Consider the following 20366-nt stretch of genomic DNA (forward strand, 5'->3'; position numbering starts at 1 on the left):
AAGCACATCCGGGCGGGGCTGCTTGCTGGCAGAGCTGGGGTGGACCCTGGGGGGCTCCCTTCATCAGGGAGCGAGCCAGACCCCCAATGGTGGGGAAGGCAGCAGAGCTGGCAGCCAAGGGGAAGAACGGCCAGGCAAAGGCTGAAGGTCAAAGCCAGAGGGGCGGTGTGAGGAGGGCAGGAGGGGGCGGAGCCGGGAGGACCGGAGAAGTCAAGGCTGGAGAGCAGGGAGGTTGGGCATAAGCTGAAATGTGGGGTGAGGCGTGGGTCAGACGAGTGGCCAGGACTCATCTCAGATGGTGCCTCAGATGTGGCTGACAGTGGCTTTTTAAAAATACATATTTTTATTGATGTCAGAGAGGAAGGGAGAGGGAGATAGAAATGTCAATGATGAGAGAGATTCATTGATCGGCTGCCTCCAGCATACCCCCTACTGGGGATCGAGCCTGCAACCCAGGCATGCGCCCTGATGGGGAACTGAACCGTGACCTCCTGGCTCATAGGTTGACGCTCAACCACCGAGCCACAGCAGCCGGGTGAACAGTGGCTTGATTTTCCACATAACGTGGGTATGGTTCCATTCTCTCTATTTTAAGGAAAGTGGGTCATATCTTCTCTTCTCAAACACGAATCACAGGGATGAGAATGAGGGTTCAGGGCTGAGACAGAAAGGCAGGAACTTACGTTACGTGCAGGCACGCAGGCCTTTTCCCAAACCTCATCCCCTAGCATGATGGTCAAGCATAAGATGCCTTTTCACCCTCAATCCAGAGCCGAGTTCCCAGTCTCCGGTCTCCTGCCACCATTCCCACCCAGTCCATTTTCCCAAACCACTGTCAGCATGGACATCTTAAAATGGGAACATTATCACAGGACTCTGTGGCTTTACAAGTGCAATAAGCCCGGCTGGTGTGGCTCAGTGGTTGAGTGTGGACCTATGAACCAAGAGGTCCTGGTTCAATTCCCCATCAGGGCACATGCCGAGGTTTGGGGCTCGATCCCCAGTAGGGGCGTGCAGGAGGCAGCCAATCAACGAGTCTTTCTTATCACTGGTGTTTCTCTCTCTCTTTCCCTCTCTCTCTGAAATCAATTAAAAAAATAAAGGTGCAATAATTATGTCCCCCTGCCTCTGGGACACGGTTTCTAGCTGCATGCCTTGCAACATAAGCCCCCCTGAGCAAACCGGTCTCTAGCTGCTGGTCCAGCACCATCTCCCGCCACCCCCTCTCATGCACCGTGCACGCTGGCCGTCTTCCCCACGTGTGACAAGCTGAGGTTTAAAGCGTGCTCTTTGGCTGGGAGGCCTGATGTGCACATCTGCTCCCTGCTCAGCCTGACGCAGTCCATTCTCTTCCCCAAATCCCTGCTGGGCATCGGCTTCTCGTGAAGCCTGTCCTAAGAGCATCCAAGGCAAGGTGGACGGTCCCTCTCCTGTGCTCCACGGTGCTCTGCCCAGGCTCTGGGACAGGCCTCCCACCGTGTGCGACGGTGACCGATGTCTGTCCTCCCGCCCGTGGAGAGCACTGGGAGTGGGGGGCTCTGTCACAAGGCCGGATGCAGAGCGGGGGCGCAGGGGGTGTTTCGGGAAGGAGGCGGCAGGTTGAGCTAAGACCTAAGACGAGTTATGTCCTCAGGACATTCATGGGCTCATGGAGTTCTCCTTCAGCATCTCTATTAATTCCCACGGGAGTCTCTTGGCTCTGATGCAATGGGTGGCAGGGCGGAAGGGTGAGTGCTACCCAACATGGTAGTTGGAGGCTAAGGAACTAGGCGCTGGACTTCCAGTGCAAGATGGACTCGCTGTCCTCCCCACTGCTCCCTTCTCCTCAGCGCTGGTTAGGGTGCTAACGGGCGGACAGCCCACAGGGAGGAGGGCCCCAAAGGAGCACCAACTGGTGAAGCAGCCCTGCTGCATTCAGAATCAGCAGGGCTCCTCCAACCACGGATCCACGTCCCACACACCTCCTCCCTGTCCAGAGCCCCCCGTGCCCCCCACACGCCTCCTCCCTGTCCAGAGCCCCCCGTGTCCCCACACGCCTCCTCCCTGTCCAGAGCCCCCCGTGTCCCCACATGCCTCCTCCCTCTCCAGAGCCCCCCATGTCCCCACACGCCTCCTCCCTGTCCAGAGCCCCCCGTGTCCCCACATGCCTCCTCCCTGTCCAGAGCCCCCCGTGTCCCCACATGCCTCCTCCCTGTCCAGAGCCCCCCGTGTCCCCACACGCCTCCTCCCTGTCCAGAGCCCCCCGTGTCCCCACATGCCTCCTCCCTGTCCAGAGCCCCCCGTGTCCCCACACGCCTCCTCCCTGTCCAGAGCCCCCCGTGTCCCCACACGCCTCCTCCCTGTCCAGAGCCCCCCGTGTCCCCACATGCCTCCTCCCTGTCCAGAGCCCCCCGTGTCCCCACACGCCTCCTCCCTGTCCAGAGCCCCCCGTGTCCCCACACGCCTCCTCCCTGTCCAGAGCCCCCCGTGTCCCCACATGCCTCCTCCCTGTCCAGAGCCCCCCGTGTCCCCACACGCCTCCTCCCTGTCCAGAGCCCCCCGTGTCCCCACATGCCTCCTCCCTGTCCAGAGCCCCCCGTGTCCCCACACGCCTCCTCCCTGCCCAGAGCTCCCCCCCCCCCCCCCCCCCCGACCAAGGATCCTCCACACACCACACTCCCTGTGCAGGGCTCTCTATGTCCCTCCTGTGACGGCACCACATCCTCCCATCCCTCACACGTCACTCAGGAACGCAGAGCACCCTGACCAGGACCTCTGCTGTCTGCTGGCAACGAAAAGTCAGAAGTTGACCCAAGTGCCAGCAAGGGCCACATGTCCACGGGAAATATGACTGGACACAGATGGAAGTAAAACACACTCACATTAAAATACAGCCTTGGCCTTCTCCCTCTTCCTGGGTTCCCACTGTCCCTTTCACCTCACCCCGCTCTTTTGATCCAAGAGAAATTACAAATTCTCATGAGACGTTCTTCCAGGAAAAGACTCCTCCTAATGGCTCACACCCAGCATTTGGTGCTTCTGGCTGAGTAAGAACTTTTTTCTATTTCTTATTCCCCCAACTACATAGAAAACTTCTTCAGAACATGGATTATAACATTTTCATTTCTGAATAATCCCCGAGACCGACGCCTAGAAACCACTGCGGGCCATGTGTGTTTAATAGTGTGAGGGCGATTGTCAAAACAGCTGTAATATTCATTGAGCACTTTCTATATGCTGGTATCTGCTCGGGGCGCTCCAAGTGGGGTGTTCTGCTCCAATCTCCAGCTCTATAGGTATCTGTTACTATTACTGTTGTTATCTTAACTTTACATATGAGGAAACTGAGGCACAGGGAAGTCGAATCACTCAGGAAGTGGCAAAGCCAGATTCCCACCCAGGTGGGCTGGGGCCAGAATCGGAGCTATTATACTATTCGTACTGTCTGAGACACACAGTCCCACCGCAAGACCAACAGGGAACATCACCTCGGGGGGAAAACAGAGAAGAAACAGAATCGTTAACAGGGGACGGTGCGGCAAGAAGCCAGAAACATCAAGTGCTGAGTAAGCACCGCTAGGAGGAGTCTTTTTGCTGGAAGAACATCTCATAAGAATCTGTACTTTCTCCAGTAGATCCAAAGAGCAGGTGAGAGCCCTGGCCTGGTGGCTCTGTTGGTTGGAGCCTCATCCCATGCACCAAAAGGCTGTGGGTTCAATTCCTGGTCAGGACACACATCTAGGTTGCAGGTTTGATCCCCAGTTGGGGCGTGTACGAGAGGCAACCAATGTATGTTTCTCACATCGATGTGTCTCTCTCTCTCTTTCTTTTCCTCCTTCTATCCCCCTCTCCCCCCACCTCCTCTCTTTCTAGAATCAATGGAAACATATCCTTGGGTGAGGATAAAAAAGAAAAGAAAAAAAGGGCAGGGTGAGATAGGAAAGAACAGTGGGGACCTGAGGAAGAGGGGAAAGGCCAAAGCTGGATGCAGACAAGTTCAAGACCCAACAGACACTCTGACAGATCTACTCAGTTAGGAGCCAGGACCCTGGCATCGGCTGAACCTAGGTTCAAATGCCAGCTTCCCCACACTTACTAGCTGGGCGACCCTTCCAGGGCAATTTATTTAAGCAATCTGAGCCCCAGTTTCCTCCTCAACAGGCATGCTGTGTGGGTTAAATGAGTTAGCACACGGGAACCCCTTGACACGGCACAGAGCACACAGTACATGCTCAATGAAAGTTTCCTATCACCATCACTAGCTCTTCTCCATCTGTCTATTGTCTCCTTAACCTGTTGGGCCTAAAAGTAGATGCAGGATAGAGACACACCCGCATTCATCGATGCCATGGTTGAGAGAAACACTTGCTCCTCTAATGAGTTATGTTTCGGCAAGTCCACCCTAGTGGCCCACCTGCTTTTTTTTATTCCCACAGCTGGTTCTTCGATTTGAAAAGAAAGAGGCTTCCATGGAGACCTGCATGCTTTTAAAAAATAATACAAAACAGAACGCCTGAGGTCAGGGTACGCCAAGCCAAACAAATAAATCTTGCAGGACTGTGTTAACAAAACAAGGCTTAGTGGATCAGAGCGGGGAGAGTTCTGTGGGGCTCAGCCTGCAGAGAAGCACCAAGCTCTGGTGAGTTTCAAACATAAGGAGGTCACAGGGGAGGACCCGACGATGGAGCACTGCAGAGCTCGGCTCCAACGCTCAGGATGCATCCGGGGGAGCATCCTGGGCAGGATGGACTCCAGGTTCATGGGCCCGGAGCATCCTAGCGACCTAGACCAGAAGGCCCCTGTGGACCATCCATGCAACCTCGATGAGGGTACTTTGGCAAAACTGATCAGAATTATAAATGCCCTGGGAGGTAGACTCTGAGATGGACATTAGGGAGTGTTCTGAGGAAAGGGGAGGAAGCAGGTCTGGGCAGAGGGAGTAGTCGGCCTTCACAGCAGTCTCAGCAGGGGCCTTGGCCAACTCTACAAGGAGCTGGGAAGCTGGGTGGCCCTTCAGAGTTGTCCCAAAGTGGGCTAGAGAGGTGAGGTCTTTACACCCTGTGCCAGCCAGTCACAGAGTGCAGCTGCCCCAGGACAGAGATGTGACCTGGGGCAAGGCCTTCACTCCTCAAGGTGCACTATGGCACTCACTACCTGCAATACTTTTGGAGCCAGTTGTTGTATTTCTAGGAAGGAAGCCTATGGCTACACTAACAAATGACACACATCCAACCTTATTCGTAATAACAAAGTTATGGACCATACCCTATGGTATGTCCATGTGAGAGCACCCTAGACCAGTGATTCTCAACCTTCTGGCCCTTTAAATACAGTTCCTCGTGTTGTGACCCAACCATAAAATTATTTCCGTTGCTACTTCATAACTGTAATGTTGCTACTGTTATGAATCGTCATATAAATATCTGATATGCAGGATGGTCTTAGGTGACCCCTGTGAAAGGGTCATTCGACCGCCAAAGGGGTCGAAACCCACAGGTTGAGAACCGCTGCCCTACTCAAATCTTAGGTCTATTCTTTTCTTCATGGGATTTTAACAAAGTCTTCCCAATCCTGCTCCTCCTCAGCTGAGTTTTTGAATAGGACCCTATAGGGTATGTCCACTCAGTTTGATTGTATCAGATTTAATCCCATTCAGCTTCAAGTCATTGGCAAATGCAATTTGATAAGTCGCTGTTGAGGAGGAGGAGGAGAGCAAAGCCAAGGGCAGAGCTCTTTGACAAGCCATTAGATACATTTCTCTCAAGTAGTCATTTCCTAATAGGGGTTATGCTTGACCTGCTACCCTGCCACCAAACTGGATTAACATCCAACCTCCATTTCTCTATCTCACTGACAATTACTTCTTAAAATACCATATGGTGTTTATGGTCAATATCTACGGCTAAGATCCATTCCGAGGAAGGTTGCCCGGGAAGAATTGTGGATGGAAGGCAAGTGGGTATGAGAAAGAAAAAATATGATGGTCTTGAGTGTTAAAAAATTTTTTTTCAGGAGAAAATCCCCCCTTCCCTTCCAGAAGACACTTAAGTTGAGAAAATATGTAGTTTGAGGGCAAAAGATGAACAGAACCTTAACCAACAGCCTTCCCTGGGACCCACACACATCTATCTAGCCCCATCCCAACCCTGATATCGCACAAGGGCAGGACTCAAGGGAGCCCTGGCATTCGTGAACAAATCATCTTCTCTTGCCTTTCTCTCCATCGGCTGGAAGAAGGCACTGTCGTTCCTTACGCTTTGGTACCTCTACTAACACTGAGGGAAGACTGACCATGTAATTTCAGCCTTTCCTATTAGAGAAGAATGAAGCCCAAGGCCTGTCTCATGAGTCTTAGTCTGCTAGTCTCGCAGAACTGTGAGTCCACTTGATATTAATCCATTCATCAACCCCATCACTGGTCCCACTGAGGGGTGACGTATACCTGTGGAGAAAAAGACCCTTTGCCTCAAATATAAACAGAGGAGAGCTTGACATGCCAAGTGCCCTGGGCAGAAGCTCTCAGGCCCTGCTAGGACACTGCTGTGAGGCCCTGCAGAGCCAGCAGGGCATTCTGGGTAATGGGATGCAACATGATGCAGTCCCCCCCGCCCACACACACACCCCATGGGCCTCCTCGGGGTGTCTTCACTTCTGGCTCGGCAAGCGCTGAAGCAAGCAGTTTCTGAACTGGGGGGAAAGGGTGGGGAGAAGGGGCGGAGGCTTCCTCCAGGCCAACCACAACGAACTCATTCACTCTGTCCAGCAAAACTCAGACGGTGCAATTATCTGGTTAATTTGGCCCTTAGTTGGGAGACAGACTTCCAAAATGCGGGGAGGCCAGCTCAGACTAAACAGTGGCTTCCATCCTAAGTCTTCTCCCAAGCGCTAGAGGATGCATATGAGGTTCCTGGGGGTTGCTTATGTGACCCACCCGTTGGTCCAGATGGGAAAACGACAGACAATTCAGACTCTAAGACAGGGTTCAGGACGGCATGTTTTCCACGGAAAAAAATGTCCAAATGACCTGCTAATTGGTCTCCTGGCTAATTTGCCTTCTGGCTTCCATGGAGGGGGATGGCTGGAAACGAGGAGGACTCGGGTTAGCCAATGTTTTCCAGTGGGATCGTCGCCCTCTTACACTGGCTGAGTGTCCCCAGAGCCCCAAGGGGAGTTATTCTTAGGGCAATTCCCTCAGATGTTCCTGCTCACAGGTTTCATGCCCATAAGCTGGGCCAGGGGAGGCACTGACCTAAGAATAAAATTAAAACGTGCCTCTGAGGTTTTCACAAATGGGATGAGATGAGGCTAGCGAAGCTGGCAACCGAGCAGTTAACAGATGGTTGATGGAAAACTCCGATTTTTGAAGGGAGATTAAGGAGCAGTGATTTATCTCCCTTGGAAACGAACAGCCTGGAATCTGTGGCATCTAGAAGTGGTTCCGCCAGCTAGTATCTGCTTCCGTCCCAGCATGTGCCAGGTCCTGTGCTACTTGAGAATGAAATCCAAACAGCCAGGGTCCCTACCCTCATGCAAGGAATCCCACATCTACACAAGTGGTTAAACACTCCGGTAAGGGCCAGAAAGGAAATGCTGGGAACAACCAAGTTACCTGACGGAGAGCAGGGCTTAGAGGAGGAGTCTTTGAGGAAGGGATTTTAATGTTAACCCTTCTAAGAATCTAACTTGCTTTTTAAGAAAGTTCCCTCTGGCTTCAGTGCAAAATATCAATTGGAAGTGGGTGAAAAGATGGAGGTAGGAGGCCGCTGAACAGGAAGACTGGATGAGAGCTGATGATGGTCTAGCCAAGAATCTAGGCAGTGGGGATGGAGGGAAGGGAACAGACTAGAGCAGTGATGGCGAACCTATGACACGCGTGTCAGAGGGGACACGCGCACGCATTTTTTTGGGTTGATTTTTCTTTGTTAAGTGGCATTTAAATATATAAAATATCAAAAATATAAGTCTTTGTTTTACTATGGTTGCAAGTATCAAAAAATTTCTATATGTGACACGGCACCAGAGTTAAGTTAGGGTTTTTCAAAATGCTGACACGCCGAGCTCAAAAGGTTCGCCATCACTGGACTAGAGAGAGAGGGGCTGCAGAGTCAACAGGATCTGGCCATTTGCATGGGCGTATGGCAGAAGGAGAGGGAGGGATGCAGAGACCACAGATTTCTGGCTAAGGTGGAAGGCAGACCGTGGCCCCCTTCACTGAGAGAGGAAACTTGGGGTGATGAGTAGGCTGGGGTTGGAGAACATCATGCGTCCCGTTTTGGAGTCGACCAAACTGGACTCCCCACCACTGCACACCCTGCACTTCTGGTCCTAACTCTGCTCACACCGCTTCCATCTCATACACTCCTCACGTTGCCACCACTTGTTGACAGCATAGCCATCCTTCAAGACCCACTGCAAATAGCACCCTCTCCTCGAAGCCACTCCTGGCTCCCTCGGCTCGTGTGGCCTCTGCTGCCCACAGTGCTAAGTCTGGACCTCCCTTTCCTGGACTCCCCCTGTGTGGAGGCCCTGGGAAGACTTACCTTGCCTCCTTTTCTAGACCACAAGCTTTTTGGGACAGAACCTCTGCTTCTATATCCTCACCGCCGCCCCCCACCCCCTCCCCCCCCACGTTAGCTAGTAGCACAGTAGACGTTCGACAAATATTTGTTAAGTGAACGAAAATAACCTGCTCTTTGCCAGGGAAGGAAAACCAGTGGACATTGGACGGACTTGAAAGCCACAGGATCAAATTGAAATTCAAGTTGTCGGAGTTTTAATACTAAGCCAACTCAAATTAGATGCTCAGAAAGGCTTTCGGTTCCTCCAGCACATCAAACTCAGAGTACTGGAAAAGTCACACCCCTCTATTTTATTTATTGCACTTTGCTGAGTTGATCCCATAGCAGGGACCTTTCCTATATTATTAACTGTTCGCCTTTGGTGATGATGGTGATGATGATGATGACGACAAAAGGGTGACATTTACTAAGTGTTGGGATGTGCCAGGCACTGTTCTCAGTACTTTTCATGGACTAACTCATTTGATCCTCAGAACCAACCTATACGTTGATGGTATCATTACCCAATTGTACACATGAAGACACAGAGAAGCAGACAGCTTAGGCCACAGTTGGGATTTGAACTTAGAATCTGGCCCCAGAGCCCATGATCTGACATGCTAAAGCCAAGCACAATTAGGTTCGAGTCCTAAGTTGGCCACTGACTCCCTATGTCAGGGGTCCTCAAACTTTTTAAACAGGGGGCCAGTTCACTGTCCCTCAGACCGTTGGAGGGCCGGACTATAGTTTAAAAAAAACTATGAACAAATTCCTATGCACACTGCACACATCTTATTTTGAAGTAAAAAAACAAAACGGGAACAAATACAGTATTTGTATTTGCATGTGGCCCGCGGGCCATAGTTTGAGGACCCCTACCCTATGTAGCCTTGAGAAAGTCTGTGTTTCTTTCCCCATGAAATGAGGGAATTGAATGTTGATATTCTTGCTAATTCTAAGAGCCAGTATTCATGATTCTAATCTCCTCTGAGGCTTTAAGTAATTTAATCCCAACAATGATACAAAAACATATATATATACACACACAAGAAAATGATACAAAGACATTAAGTCACGTGCCCAATACCCAGAAAATGAGGGAGCCAGGATTCAAAACCACAGTGCTCCCAGCCCAAGTAGTTCCATGCTTCAGAGACCATGGCAGGCGTGTGGGGAAGTGGAATAATGGAGCGGATGGGCCTTTGGGCTCCCCACGCCTATTTCTCTCAGAGAAGCTCTACTTGTCTCTATTTTGTAGAATGGGCTCCTACTTAAGATATCCTTAGAATGGAGAAGGTTCAACTGCTAAAACAAGAAGGTTGAAAACCACTGGACTAAATAATTCTGCAATTTAATGAGACTCCCAGGTATAAGCCAGGATTTTTCTGGTAATCTTGGTTCATTATAGCCACGTAAGCTTGGGGTCTACGGTTGCTCCTGGGAATGGCTCCAGCTATAGAAAAGGTCAGCGTGACAGCGATAAAGACTCCGCTCCAACCTACCTGCTCCACTCGGATCTCAATCTCTCCATTCACCTTCTTTCCTTGGAAATACTTGGCCCTGTGAAGGAAAGGAAGGCATTTCTGAGTAAGGACGCAGACTGCTTTACCCTTTCTCCCTTCTCCCAAAGGCCTTATTGCCCCCAGAGGTGGGTATCCAGGCACATTCTCTACCAATGTGTTCTGACATGACCTCTGATTTCCTCAGTATTTATATGTATTATGCGAGAGACAGGGAAGAGTACTGATGGGAGAGCTAGAGACTCAGGTTCTTGTTCTGCCTTCCTGAGTCTGTTTTATCCTCTCTAAAAGAAGAAATGAATACCTGCATGCTATACTTCTAAGAGTTATTAAGAATCCTACATAAACAAATAGTGTAGAATTATTTTAGTGAATTATACCCTATATATTTCATAAAGGGCTTATTAAATTGATCTATCCATTTACTTATTTCTCAATTTGTCCATGTGTCCAGTGAAGTGGACCTTATCTTCTCATTTATCCATCCACCCATCATCCATAGGCCCATCATCCATCCATCCTTCCATCATATTCACCTCCACACCCCTGCTTCTATCTTTCCATTACCAGTAAACGGCATCCCATCTACTCATTACTCAAGGCAGAAACACAGACATCATTCTTCTTACCTCTTTCCCTTTCCCTATCCCCACTGATTCTATATTCTAATTATCTCTCAATCTACCCACTTGCCCACTTTTCTCTAAAAACACCCTAATTTTGGCCTCCTTCACCTCTCTTCTCATATGGATTCTCTTGTCATCCTCTACTTTTCTTTCATAACACGTAATACAAGTGTAATTAGTAACCGTGTTTAATACCTGTACCCTCTGCACGATAAGGCAGTTCTTCGAGGTCAGGAACAAGCTACCTTATTTGTCATTCCATTCCCATCACTTACCAGACGGCTTCACACACAGTAGGAGATCCATTACTATTTGTTGAATCAGTAAATAATTGAAGAGATAGATTTAAAACAACCAACACTTGTTTTCTCTGCTACAGGCTATAACCTGTCATCTTTCTCACTGAACCCTTACAACCACCACCACGAGGTAGGGATTTATTATTTCCTATTGACAAGGACACCAAAACCCAGAGGGATGGAATACTGTGCCTACGTAGCTTGAGTGCTGGCCTTCTAATTCCACACCTATGTTTTCATTTGACCCTGAAAAATAGCAGTCAATGTTGGGGTGCTCCTGAGTTTAGATGTCTTTCCACAAAGCAAAAGTAACAAAAGTTTCCATTTGCTCTTTTTGTTGTTGTTAATCCTCATCCCAGGATATTTTTCCACTGATTTTTAGAGAGAGTGGAAGAGAGGGAGAGAAAATGAAAAACATCTATATGAGAGAGATACATCCACTGGTTGCCTCCCTCACATGCCCTGACCAGGGCCAGGGATCAAGCCTGCAAGCAAGATAGATAGATAGATAGATAGATTGATTGATTTCAAAGAGGAAGGGAGAGGGAGAGAGAGAGATAGACACATCAATGATGAGAGAGAATCTTTGATCGGCTTCCTCCTGCATGCCCCACACTGAGGATTGAGCCCGCAACCCAGGCATGTGCCCTTGACCGGAATCGAACCTGGGACCCTTCAGTCCACAGGCTAATGCTCCATCCACTGAGCCAAACCAGCTAGGGCGAGGTACATGTCCTTGACTGCAATTGAACCCGGGACCCTTCTGTTCATGGACTGATGCTCTATCCACTGAGCCAACTGGCTAGGGCCCATTTGCTCTTTTTAATTGTTGTCGAAATGAATAGTTCTTAGTCACTTGCTGCAGTCTCACCGTGTTAAGCATTTCCATAAATCTTTTCTGGGGCAGAGACAGCTCTTCGATCCCAACCCATTTTACACAGTGAGAGAGTTTATAGATTGGCACACACAAAAAAATGTATATCCCAACTCTCCATTCAGCTAGGTATGGCCATGAGATTGAGCTCTAATCAATCATTTGCAATGATTACATTCAAGATTCTTCTTCGTTTCTTCTTCCACTCTTTCTCCTGGAACATCAATGCTGCCATCTATTTTTCTCATCCTTTCATTTGCGGAGGAAAAGAATGCTTTCGACATAGACATCATGCTTCTTACCAAACTTCAGTCTGTCTGCCTCCAAAGTCCACCCACACTTCGCCGATGCTGCGGAGTTCATCGCTTTCCAACACGACCCGCGTCTCTAATGGACAGCGCTGCTATTCGCCTCACTTTTCCTTACAATGTTCTCAGGTTCTGATGTCACCGAGGCAGGAGTTTAGTGGGACAGGAGCTGTCAGTGATACTTGAAAGCAACATTTTGTTTTCCTTTCTCCCAGGGGGGTCTTAGACAAAATGTGTGTAAAGCCAGCCTCGTGCAAAGGGAACCTTTCCCCTTAATTTGTGGATTTTAGCACAGATTCTTGAAGACAATGTCGGCAAACTCCAGCACTGGGATAAGCCCATTTCTGATGTTTTGTGGGGCCCGGGGCAAAAGAACCAATGGAGGCCTATGAGACCTCCATTAAGTATATAAAATTGATATCTAAAGCTGGCAAACACTTAAACAAAACACGTTGATCTGGTCTTCCTTCCATAACAAATACAGTTGCATCATTTCCTGGAAGAGTCAGAATTTAAACTTCTCAGAATTCTGTGCTGCAGGTGATGGGGCTGCTTGTGTGGGCTTGTGGGCGGCCCAGGCCACACGGCCAAGCTTTATCCCTTCACCCACACCCCCATCCACAGCTGTCCCTTGGCCATGCCTTGGGAGGATGGACCAGAGAAGTGGCCTACCTAGGCCCTGGAATTGGGCCTTGTCCCTTTAGGTAGGAAATTCTAGACTCCATGGCCCTGAGGGTGCAATTGGCAGGGCCCCCCCTTTGCTGTCAGGAGGAGTATAGCGGGTAAGGGCCACGGCAGGACTTAGATCAAGGGTCCCTCTAGATTGGGTAGGAGTATTGGGCGAGCCTGGGACCTGGGGGTAGTTACTAATGAATGCAATCACTGGAATACTGAAGAGAGCATGGATTTGGAATCATACAGACTTCAGCAAAAGCTTAGCTCTGCTATTCACTCACCAAGGACTTAACCCAACTAGGTCCTAGTTTCCTTGTTTGTCAAATGGTAATTCCATCTACCAGTCAAGGCTGTGGTGACAAAGTCATTTGGTCTTTTCTGTAACAAGGTAGAGCGTCCCGGGCTCCAGGCTGGACCACCTGGAGGCAATCTCAGCTCAATCATTCCCTTGCTCCATGACCTTGGGTTACTCCTCAACCCCCATGTGCGCCAGCTTCCACTTCTGGGACATGGGGATACTCGTAGTAGCTATTACCCAGGCTTGCTGTGAGGATTAAACAAGACAAGACTTATAAAGCACTTAGAACAGCTCCTGGCACATAGTAAGCTCCAAAGTCTACAGCCCAGGGCCCAAAACAGAATCGACAAAAACAACAGAGCCCAGCTGGTGTGGCTCAGCGGTTGAGTGTAGACCCAGGAACCAGGAGGTCACTGGTCTGATTCCCAGTCAGGGCACATGCCTGGGTTGCGGGCTTGATCCCCACTGGGGGGCGTGCAGAAGGCAGATGATTGATGTTCTCATCGATGTTTCTATCTCTCTCTCCCCCTCCCTTCCCCTCTCTCTAAAAATCAATGAAAATAGATATTTAAAAAAACAAACAAACAACAAAACACCAACAAAAGAGAACTACTGAGTGTTTACTCTGTGCCTGTGGGTGTCATGTGGCAGGGACCCACAAATAAACAAAACGCAGCCTTACCCTCACGGAGGTTACAAGACAGAATCAGTATTCACCTCACTCTGATCTGTCCCATCGATGCAAGAAGGGATGGATGATGATACTGATAGTAGATAAGTGGCATCAATAACTAAAGCCTCAAGCCTTTCACATCCCTCCTCCGATGTGACCCTAATGTCACCCCTGAGAGGTGTCGGACAGGGAGCAGTCCCCAAAAGTTCCAGACGGAGAAGTCCCTGCTCAGTCCCACAAAACCTCTAAAGGGCAACAGTGAATTGCCCCTTATGCTTTAAAAGATCTTGGGGATCCAGACCTTGATTTGGGGGATTCAGTCCAGACCCTGTGGGTCCTTCATGAGCTGGACCCTGCTGACCTATGGCCCGTTTCTCCTCCATTTTTCCGCCCACCACACAGACACTCGACTTTCTGCAATTCCTTAAACACGTCCTATGCTTTTATGCCTCTGAGCCTCCGCACGTGTGTTCTCTCTGCTCAGGATGGCCTCCTGCTCTTCTCTGCATGGCTGCCTCTTTCTCACTCCATCAAGTTTCCCCTGAAAGCACCCCCCTAATGAGGCTGGTTTAGGTGTCACCCTTCTAGGCTCCCACAGTGTGCTGTCCTTAACCACTAGAGTAGGGATCTCCCTGTGTTGCAACTACCCATTGCTTGCCTATCCCCTGCCCCCATACACCTAGTCTGTAAGAGCTGGAAACCCGAAACTGCGTCTCCACGCTCACCGAACTCAGCATCCGGCACAAAGGGCCCGGGCCCAGGGCACATGTTTAACAAATGTTTGCTGACTGGGTAAATGCATCACGTCTTCCAGGGATAGGCCATAGGGCATCCAGTCCTGGAGACACGTTACTGCCATCTACTGGCACACTGGTGTAATACACTTACAAACCCACACCAACTAGGATGTGGGGTCAGATTGTGCAGTGACAGACAGCTGGCAGTCCTCGCCTTGATTCTAACCTGGACCCCAGAGCAGCACTTTGTTCCACACCAGCACCACCCAGGTGGCTCTGGCCTTCCAGGCCCTCACCTTCCCGGGAGGAACACTTGTCCTGCCCGTCTCCGGGATGTTCACCGCAGGGCCTGGCAGACAGATGCAGGCTGCAGCGCCGGGTCAGGCGGTCCATCCCCCTGCCTGGCCGGGAGTCAGAAGTCTGTCTCCTGACGGGCCACACAGACTGCTGCCTCCTTGCCGGGGGGCTCATTCAGGCTGGAGCTGCCTGAACAGCTCTGTCTGGCAGAGGGAAGGGTAGGGATGGTCTGGAATTCTAGATGCCGTGGGGGCTGGGGTGGCTGCCTCTGGAGTTGCCCGGCTGTCTGACCTCGGGTAAAACGGACAGCCCCACTGTGCCAAGGGCTCTGTCTCCCTCACGCAGACCTCTTCCTGACGCCCTACTAATGTTTATTCTCATGACGAGCTCCCTGAGCATCCCGGCCAATCAGTCAAGCCCTTGGCCTTGGGGAGGAGGAGGGGGCAGCTCTGACTCCACCAAGCTTCCATCTCTGTGGGTGGTCTCCTAGTTTACAGCCACATCAGAGGCACCAGGAAGGAGAATATTATAAAAGCGGCGCTGCCTGGGGTGGGAAACCCCGATTCGGGGATGTGGTGTGAGAGAAAGATTTATGAGGAGCGGGTACCGAGGCTTTCACGGCTGCAGCAGGGGCGGGAGGAAGAGGAGGATTAGCACAAACAGGATCCACCTGTGTCCAAGCAGCGCCCTCCCAACAACTCCGGCTGGATGTAGGGTCACGGAGGCTAGGCCTGGGCAATGCCCTCCCCAGGGAGGAGGGGTCAGGGTCGGTCTGTCTCAGGCACAGCCATCTTCCCACTGGTCTCCCCGGTTGGGGTAGGGGTGGGAGGACAGGGAGGCAGGAATCGATTGCATTAGATTTTCATGTTTCTAATGCAGCACGTCAGTTGCTCATCTGTGGCCGGGACAGAAGGCGGGGGAGGCGGATGACGGATGAGGGACCACGCAGGAGCCCGGTGAAGGTGGACACACACAGGCCTTTCCCAGTTAGCAGGACAGGGAGAGTCACGTGGCAGTTTGGTTGCATGGAGATTCGTCCAAATTCGGAGATCCAAATCTAGCGCCATTATTTACTCCCAGAATAGCTAACCTCCTGGCCTCTTCCCCCTGTCGGAGGACCCTCCAATGATGGGCAGCCTCTCCTTTTAGTTTGGGGGCTCCAGTGGGTTCGGAAACGGAGAGACCCTCTGAGGGTAACAGGCCCCTCGCACCTGTACAGGGATCTGTGGAGGTAAGAAGCCGCGACCTACTAGGACCCCACGAACCTCATTGGCTCCTGACAACAACAGGGAAGGAGATTTTTGTGGCGAGGCCGGGTCACAATTCACATCATCTATTCGCTCCCTCATTGTATCACTATTGACTGAGGCTCGTAGGGACTGGGCACCCTGCTAGGCATGAAGGGAAAGGCTGATATAGTTTCTGCTCTTATGGAGCTAACACGCTCTTATAAAACTAAGCAGGTGAAAAGAAATGATGAGGACTATGAATAAAATGCACGAAGCGATAGAGGATACATGAGGGGAGCTCTGAATTAGGTCGGTCAGGGAAGGCACTTACATTTTATTGACCATCTACTATATGCCAAAGCCTGCAGGCTCTAAGGAAACAAGGGTGAAGATAGCATAACCAGAGGGAGAGACATATAAAGGATGATAACCACACAGGGCATTAGCCCAAAGATCCCAACCCAGTCTGAGGCCCAGTTCATTCATCAATCCATCCAGTATTTGGTACTAATCTTTGCCAGGGTTGCAGGCCTTGAAGATGAATGCGAGAGGGTCTGGATGTGTGTGTATGTGTGAGAACAGAGGAGAAATGAGATGCTGTGGGCACCCGGGGAGGGCGATGAATTTTCCTGGGGCATGTCCCTAAATGTATAGGAAAAATGAGCAACGGGCATGGAGCAGAAAGTCTAGATTTGATTTGGCAGCTCTGGCACTGGCTGTATGATTTTGGACAAACCTCTACTTCTTCATCTGTAGAATGGGGATAAGAAAATCTACCCATAGGGTTGTCATGAGAATTAAATGAGGATGCAGAATTAAATGAAGACCTGCTAGCAGGTGTGCTGCTCACCTGTGGGCTGCTAAGGTGGAACCTCACTTCTCTAGGTAAAGAGTGGGGTGGGCCACCCCCAGCCTCAGGTCCTGTCCAGCTCTATTTATTTCCTAGCCCTGCCTGACACAAATGTCAACCCTCCCAAGTCTCAGTTTCCCTTGTAGACCTGAGAACATGAATATGTCTGCTATTAGTCCCCCGTGAATGACCTCCCTGACACATGGCAGGTGTTTCATGTCATCTCTTCCCCTTCTGTCTGTTGAGGGCTGAGTTCAAGTTGTTGCAGGAGACGGGAGAAAACCAAGCAACGCTTAGAGAAATGGAGTTACACTTTATTATTATTATTATTATTATTATTATTATTACGCATGGACCCAGAGAAAAATGTCTTTCAAATTCTGGGCAGCAACATGGAGGAAGTTGTCTCTTTTTATATCTTTTTCAGTCCTTTGTCTCCCAAATATGGGGTTTTCCGGTCCCCTTTGCAAGTTCTTTTTTTTCTTTTAATATTTTATTGATTTTTTACAGAGAGGAAGGGAGAGAGATAGAGAGTTAGAAACATCGACGAAAGAGAAACATCGATCAGCTGCCTCCTGCACATCTCCTACTGGGGATGTGCCCGCAACCCAGGTACATACCCTTGACTGGAATTGGCTCCTTTGCAAATTCTTAAAGAGCCCTATGTGCTGGGGCTTTGAGACCTCAACCAAAGGCGTGGCCTGGTGCCGGCACTGATAACTTCGTCTGGGGAAGGTTTATGGCCTCTCTGGAATGGGAGTAGTCTTATTTTCCTTATTATTTAAGCAAGCAAGCGTTTACAGGAGCCAAAACAGCAGGGTTACAATTTCAAACAGCTGGATGCTTCAGAGTGATGGGTCATTTTCTCACTCCAAGAGGAGGAAGGGGGCAATATCTTTCCTGCTCTGAACGGAACTCCTGCTTCATGTCTAGTGTGATGGAAACCTGCCCTGGCTGCTCCCTGGCACAGGCCTATAGGAGAAACCGTCGTCAGCCACCCACTCACTGTGACTGCAGAGATGGGCTAGAACAACAACTCCAAGTCCCTACCTCTCTCCTCTCCAAAGACACAACACTGTGTCACCCTCATCCCCACAGCTATCTCAGAGTCCACAACTTTCATTCCACCAAAAGGGTTAACATTTAGAAGGCTAAGCTGTGCCCTCAGCAAACATTTAATGAACATCGAGTAAGAGCCCAATCAGGGGAAATTCCCAGGGAAAGATAATGCACTCACAGGTAATTCATACCCAGATGCAAGTGACTAATACACAAGCATTCTAGAAAAGGGGTACAGATGGTATACGGAAGATGAGAAGATGGGGACCATGAGAATATTGAATGCACAGAAGACTGAGCGAACTTATTTCTTCTCCCTCTCTCCTTCCCTCCATTCATCCATTTATCCATCCATCCATCCACTCATCCATCCATCCATCCATCCATCCATCCATCCATCCATCCCCTCACCCATCCATCCATTCATCCATCCATCCATCTATCTCCACCCATCCATCCATTCATCCATCCATCCATCCATCCATGGTCTACTATGTGCCTAGCACTGTGCTAGTCCCTAGGAATTGCACTGAACAAAACAGCCCCCTGCCCTCCTGGTACTTACAGTCTAACCAGGAGACAGAAGAGGAGCTAGACCGCCTATTTTCCCTGCCTATTTGTCCTATTTATCAGAAGTTGCCAACTGGCAAACCTCATGGAGTCCACAGTCCTGTTTTATTGGGCTTAAATTGTATATTTCCCATTTTAAAAACGAACACAAATTCCAGACCCCTGGCTTCCTTTGGAAACCAATCATGGCAGCATCAGGCCCTTATCTCACACGGTAGACATGGCTGAGTGGGCCCCAGCTGCTGCCTTTGAAGGGACCATCGGTTCTCACACCCACCTGGGTCCCCACTGCTCTTTGTCATCTCGCTGAAGCTGAAGCTGAGCAGCAGATACCCTTTCCACAGAGCTGGTGCTGTCATCTCCTGACAGTGGGGAAGCATTTCTCTACGCCTATCCCTTTTCCTACCACCTGTCCCTTCACTCACCGCCTGGCTGATATCCTGTGAGCAGCTGCGCAGGCAACCTCTAATTTAACTAATTCCCTTCTGAAGATGGCAATTAGCTCAGCGCAAATCTTCAGGAAACGCACACCCCTGCCCTTCCTGCAAACCCAGGGTGGGAGGTGAGGAAAATGGACACGAAGCCCCAACCCCTCTCCTGCCATACAGCCAGCCTCCCTCCTGCCCAGGAAGCACGTCCCAGGCAGGCGTCCACAGGCCCCGGAGAAGAGACGTTCTGTAAAGAGGCTGGCACCTACCAGGCGCCCTGCATCCCCCAGGGCAGGGCTGGCACTGGGCGGGGTGAACTCTGTAGGAACAGGCACAATTATTACTAAGAAAGCCCATGGCGCCTGGCTGATGTGGCTCAGTGGTTGAGCGTTGACAGCGTCGACCTATGAACCAGGAGGTCAGGGTTCAATTCCCGGTCAGGGCACATGCCCGGGTTGTGGGCTTGATCCCCAGGAGGGGGCACACAGGAGGCCGCTGGTCTAGGATTCTTCCTCATCACTGGTGTTTCTATCTCTCTCCCCCTCTCCTTTCCTCTCTGAAATCAATAAAAATATGTATTTTTTAAAAAGCCCATGGCAGCTGAGGGACTCCTCCATTCAGAGGGCCTGGGTGAGGAAACCACGTTTTGGAGGATGAGGAAAGACTCACAAGTTAAATTGCTGAACTCCTCACAGGCACATCAAGGCAAGAGCAGGGAAAGCGACTGGGACAGAGTCAGGGAGGACAAAACGAAAAGCTCCAGGCCTGGAGAGTATCCTGCTCAGTGAAATAAGTCAGTCAGGGAAAGACAAGTATCACATGATCGCTCTCATACGTGGAATCTAAGTAACAAGATAAACTGACGAACGGAGTGGATCCAGAGACACGGAAGCATGGAGCAGAGTGTGGAATCTCAGAGGGAAGGCGGGGGAGGGTGGGTGGCTGGGAGGTGATCAACCAAAGACCTTGTATGCATATATGCATAACCCATGGACACAAACAATAGGGTGCCGAAGGCCTGGGGCAGGGGTGGAGGGTGGCGGGCTAGAGGGGAGTAATGGGGGGGAAAGGGGTGATATATGTAATACTTCAACAATCCAATATAATAAAAGGGTAATATGCAAATTGACCCTAACAGTGGAACGACCAGTCACTGGTGGTCAGTGCGCTCCCACAGGGGGAGCTCTGCTCAGCCATAAGCTGGGGAGTGGGCCTAAGCAGGCAGGTGGACATCCCCCAAGGGTCCTGGACTGCGAGAGAGTGCAGGGCTGAGGAACCCTCCCAAGTGCACAAATTTTCGTGCACGGGGCCTCTAGTAAAGAATTAAAAAAAACACACAACTCCAGCCCAAGAATCCTTTAAGGGCATGTAGGCTGACCCCTCCAT

The 20366-nt window shown here is 50.4% G+C and overlaps 1 protein-coding gene across 1 annotated transcript in view; it reads right to left on the bottom strand.

The window, feature by feature from the left end:
* Positions 1-20366, bottom strand: part of SYN3 (synapsin III) — a 362492-nt gene that overhangs the window by 331923 nt on the left and 10203 nt on the right. Inside the window, exon 2 of the mRNA XM_070410991.1 lies at positions 10040-10097. Within this exon, the coding sequence (XP_070267092.1) occupies positions 10040-10097 (58 nt within the window). The remainder of the gene's footprint in view (positions 1-10039; positions 10098-20366) is intronic.

The sequence above is a fragment of the Myotis yumanensis genome, unplaced genomic scaffold (assembly GCF_028538775.1).
Source record: "Myotis yumanensis isolate MYYU_CA2020_CCGP unplaced genomic scaffold, mMyoYum1.0.hap1 SCAF_3, whole genome shotgun sequence".
Lineage (NCBI taxonomy): Eukaryota > Metazoa > Chordata > Mammalia > Chiroptera > Vespertilionidae > Myotis > Myotis yumanensis.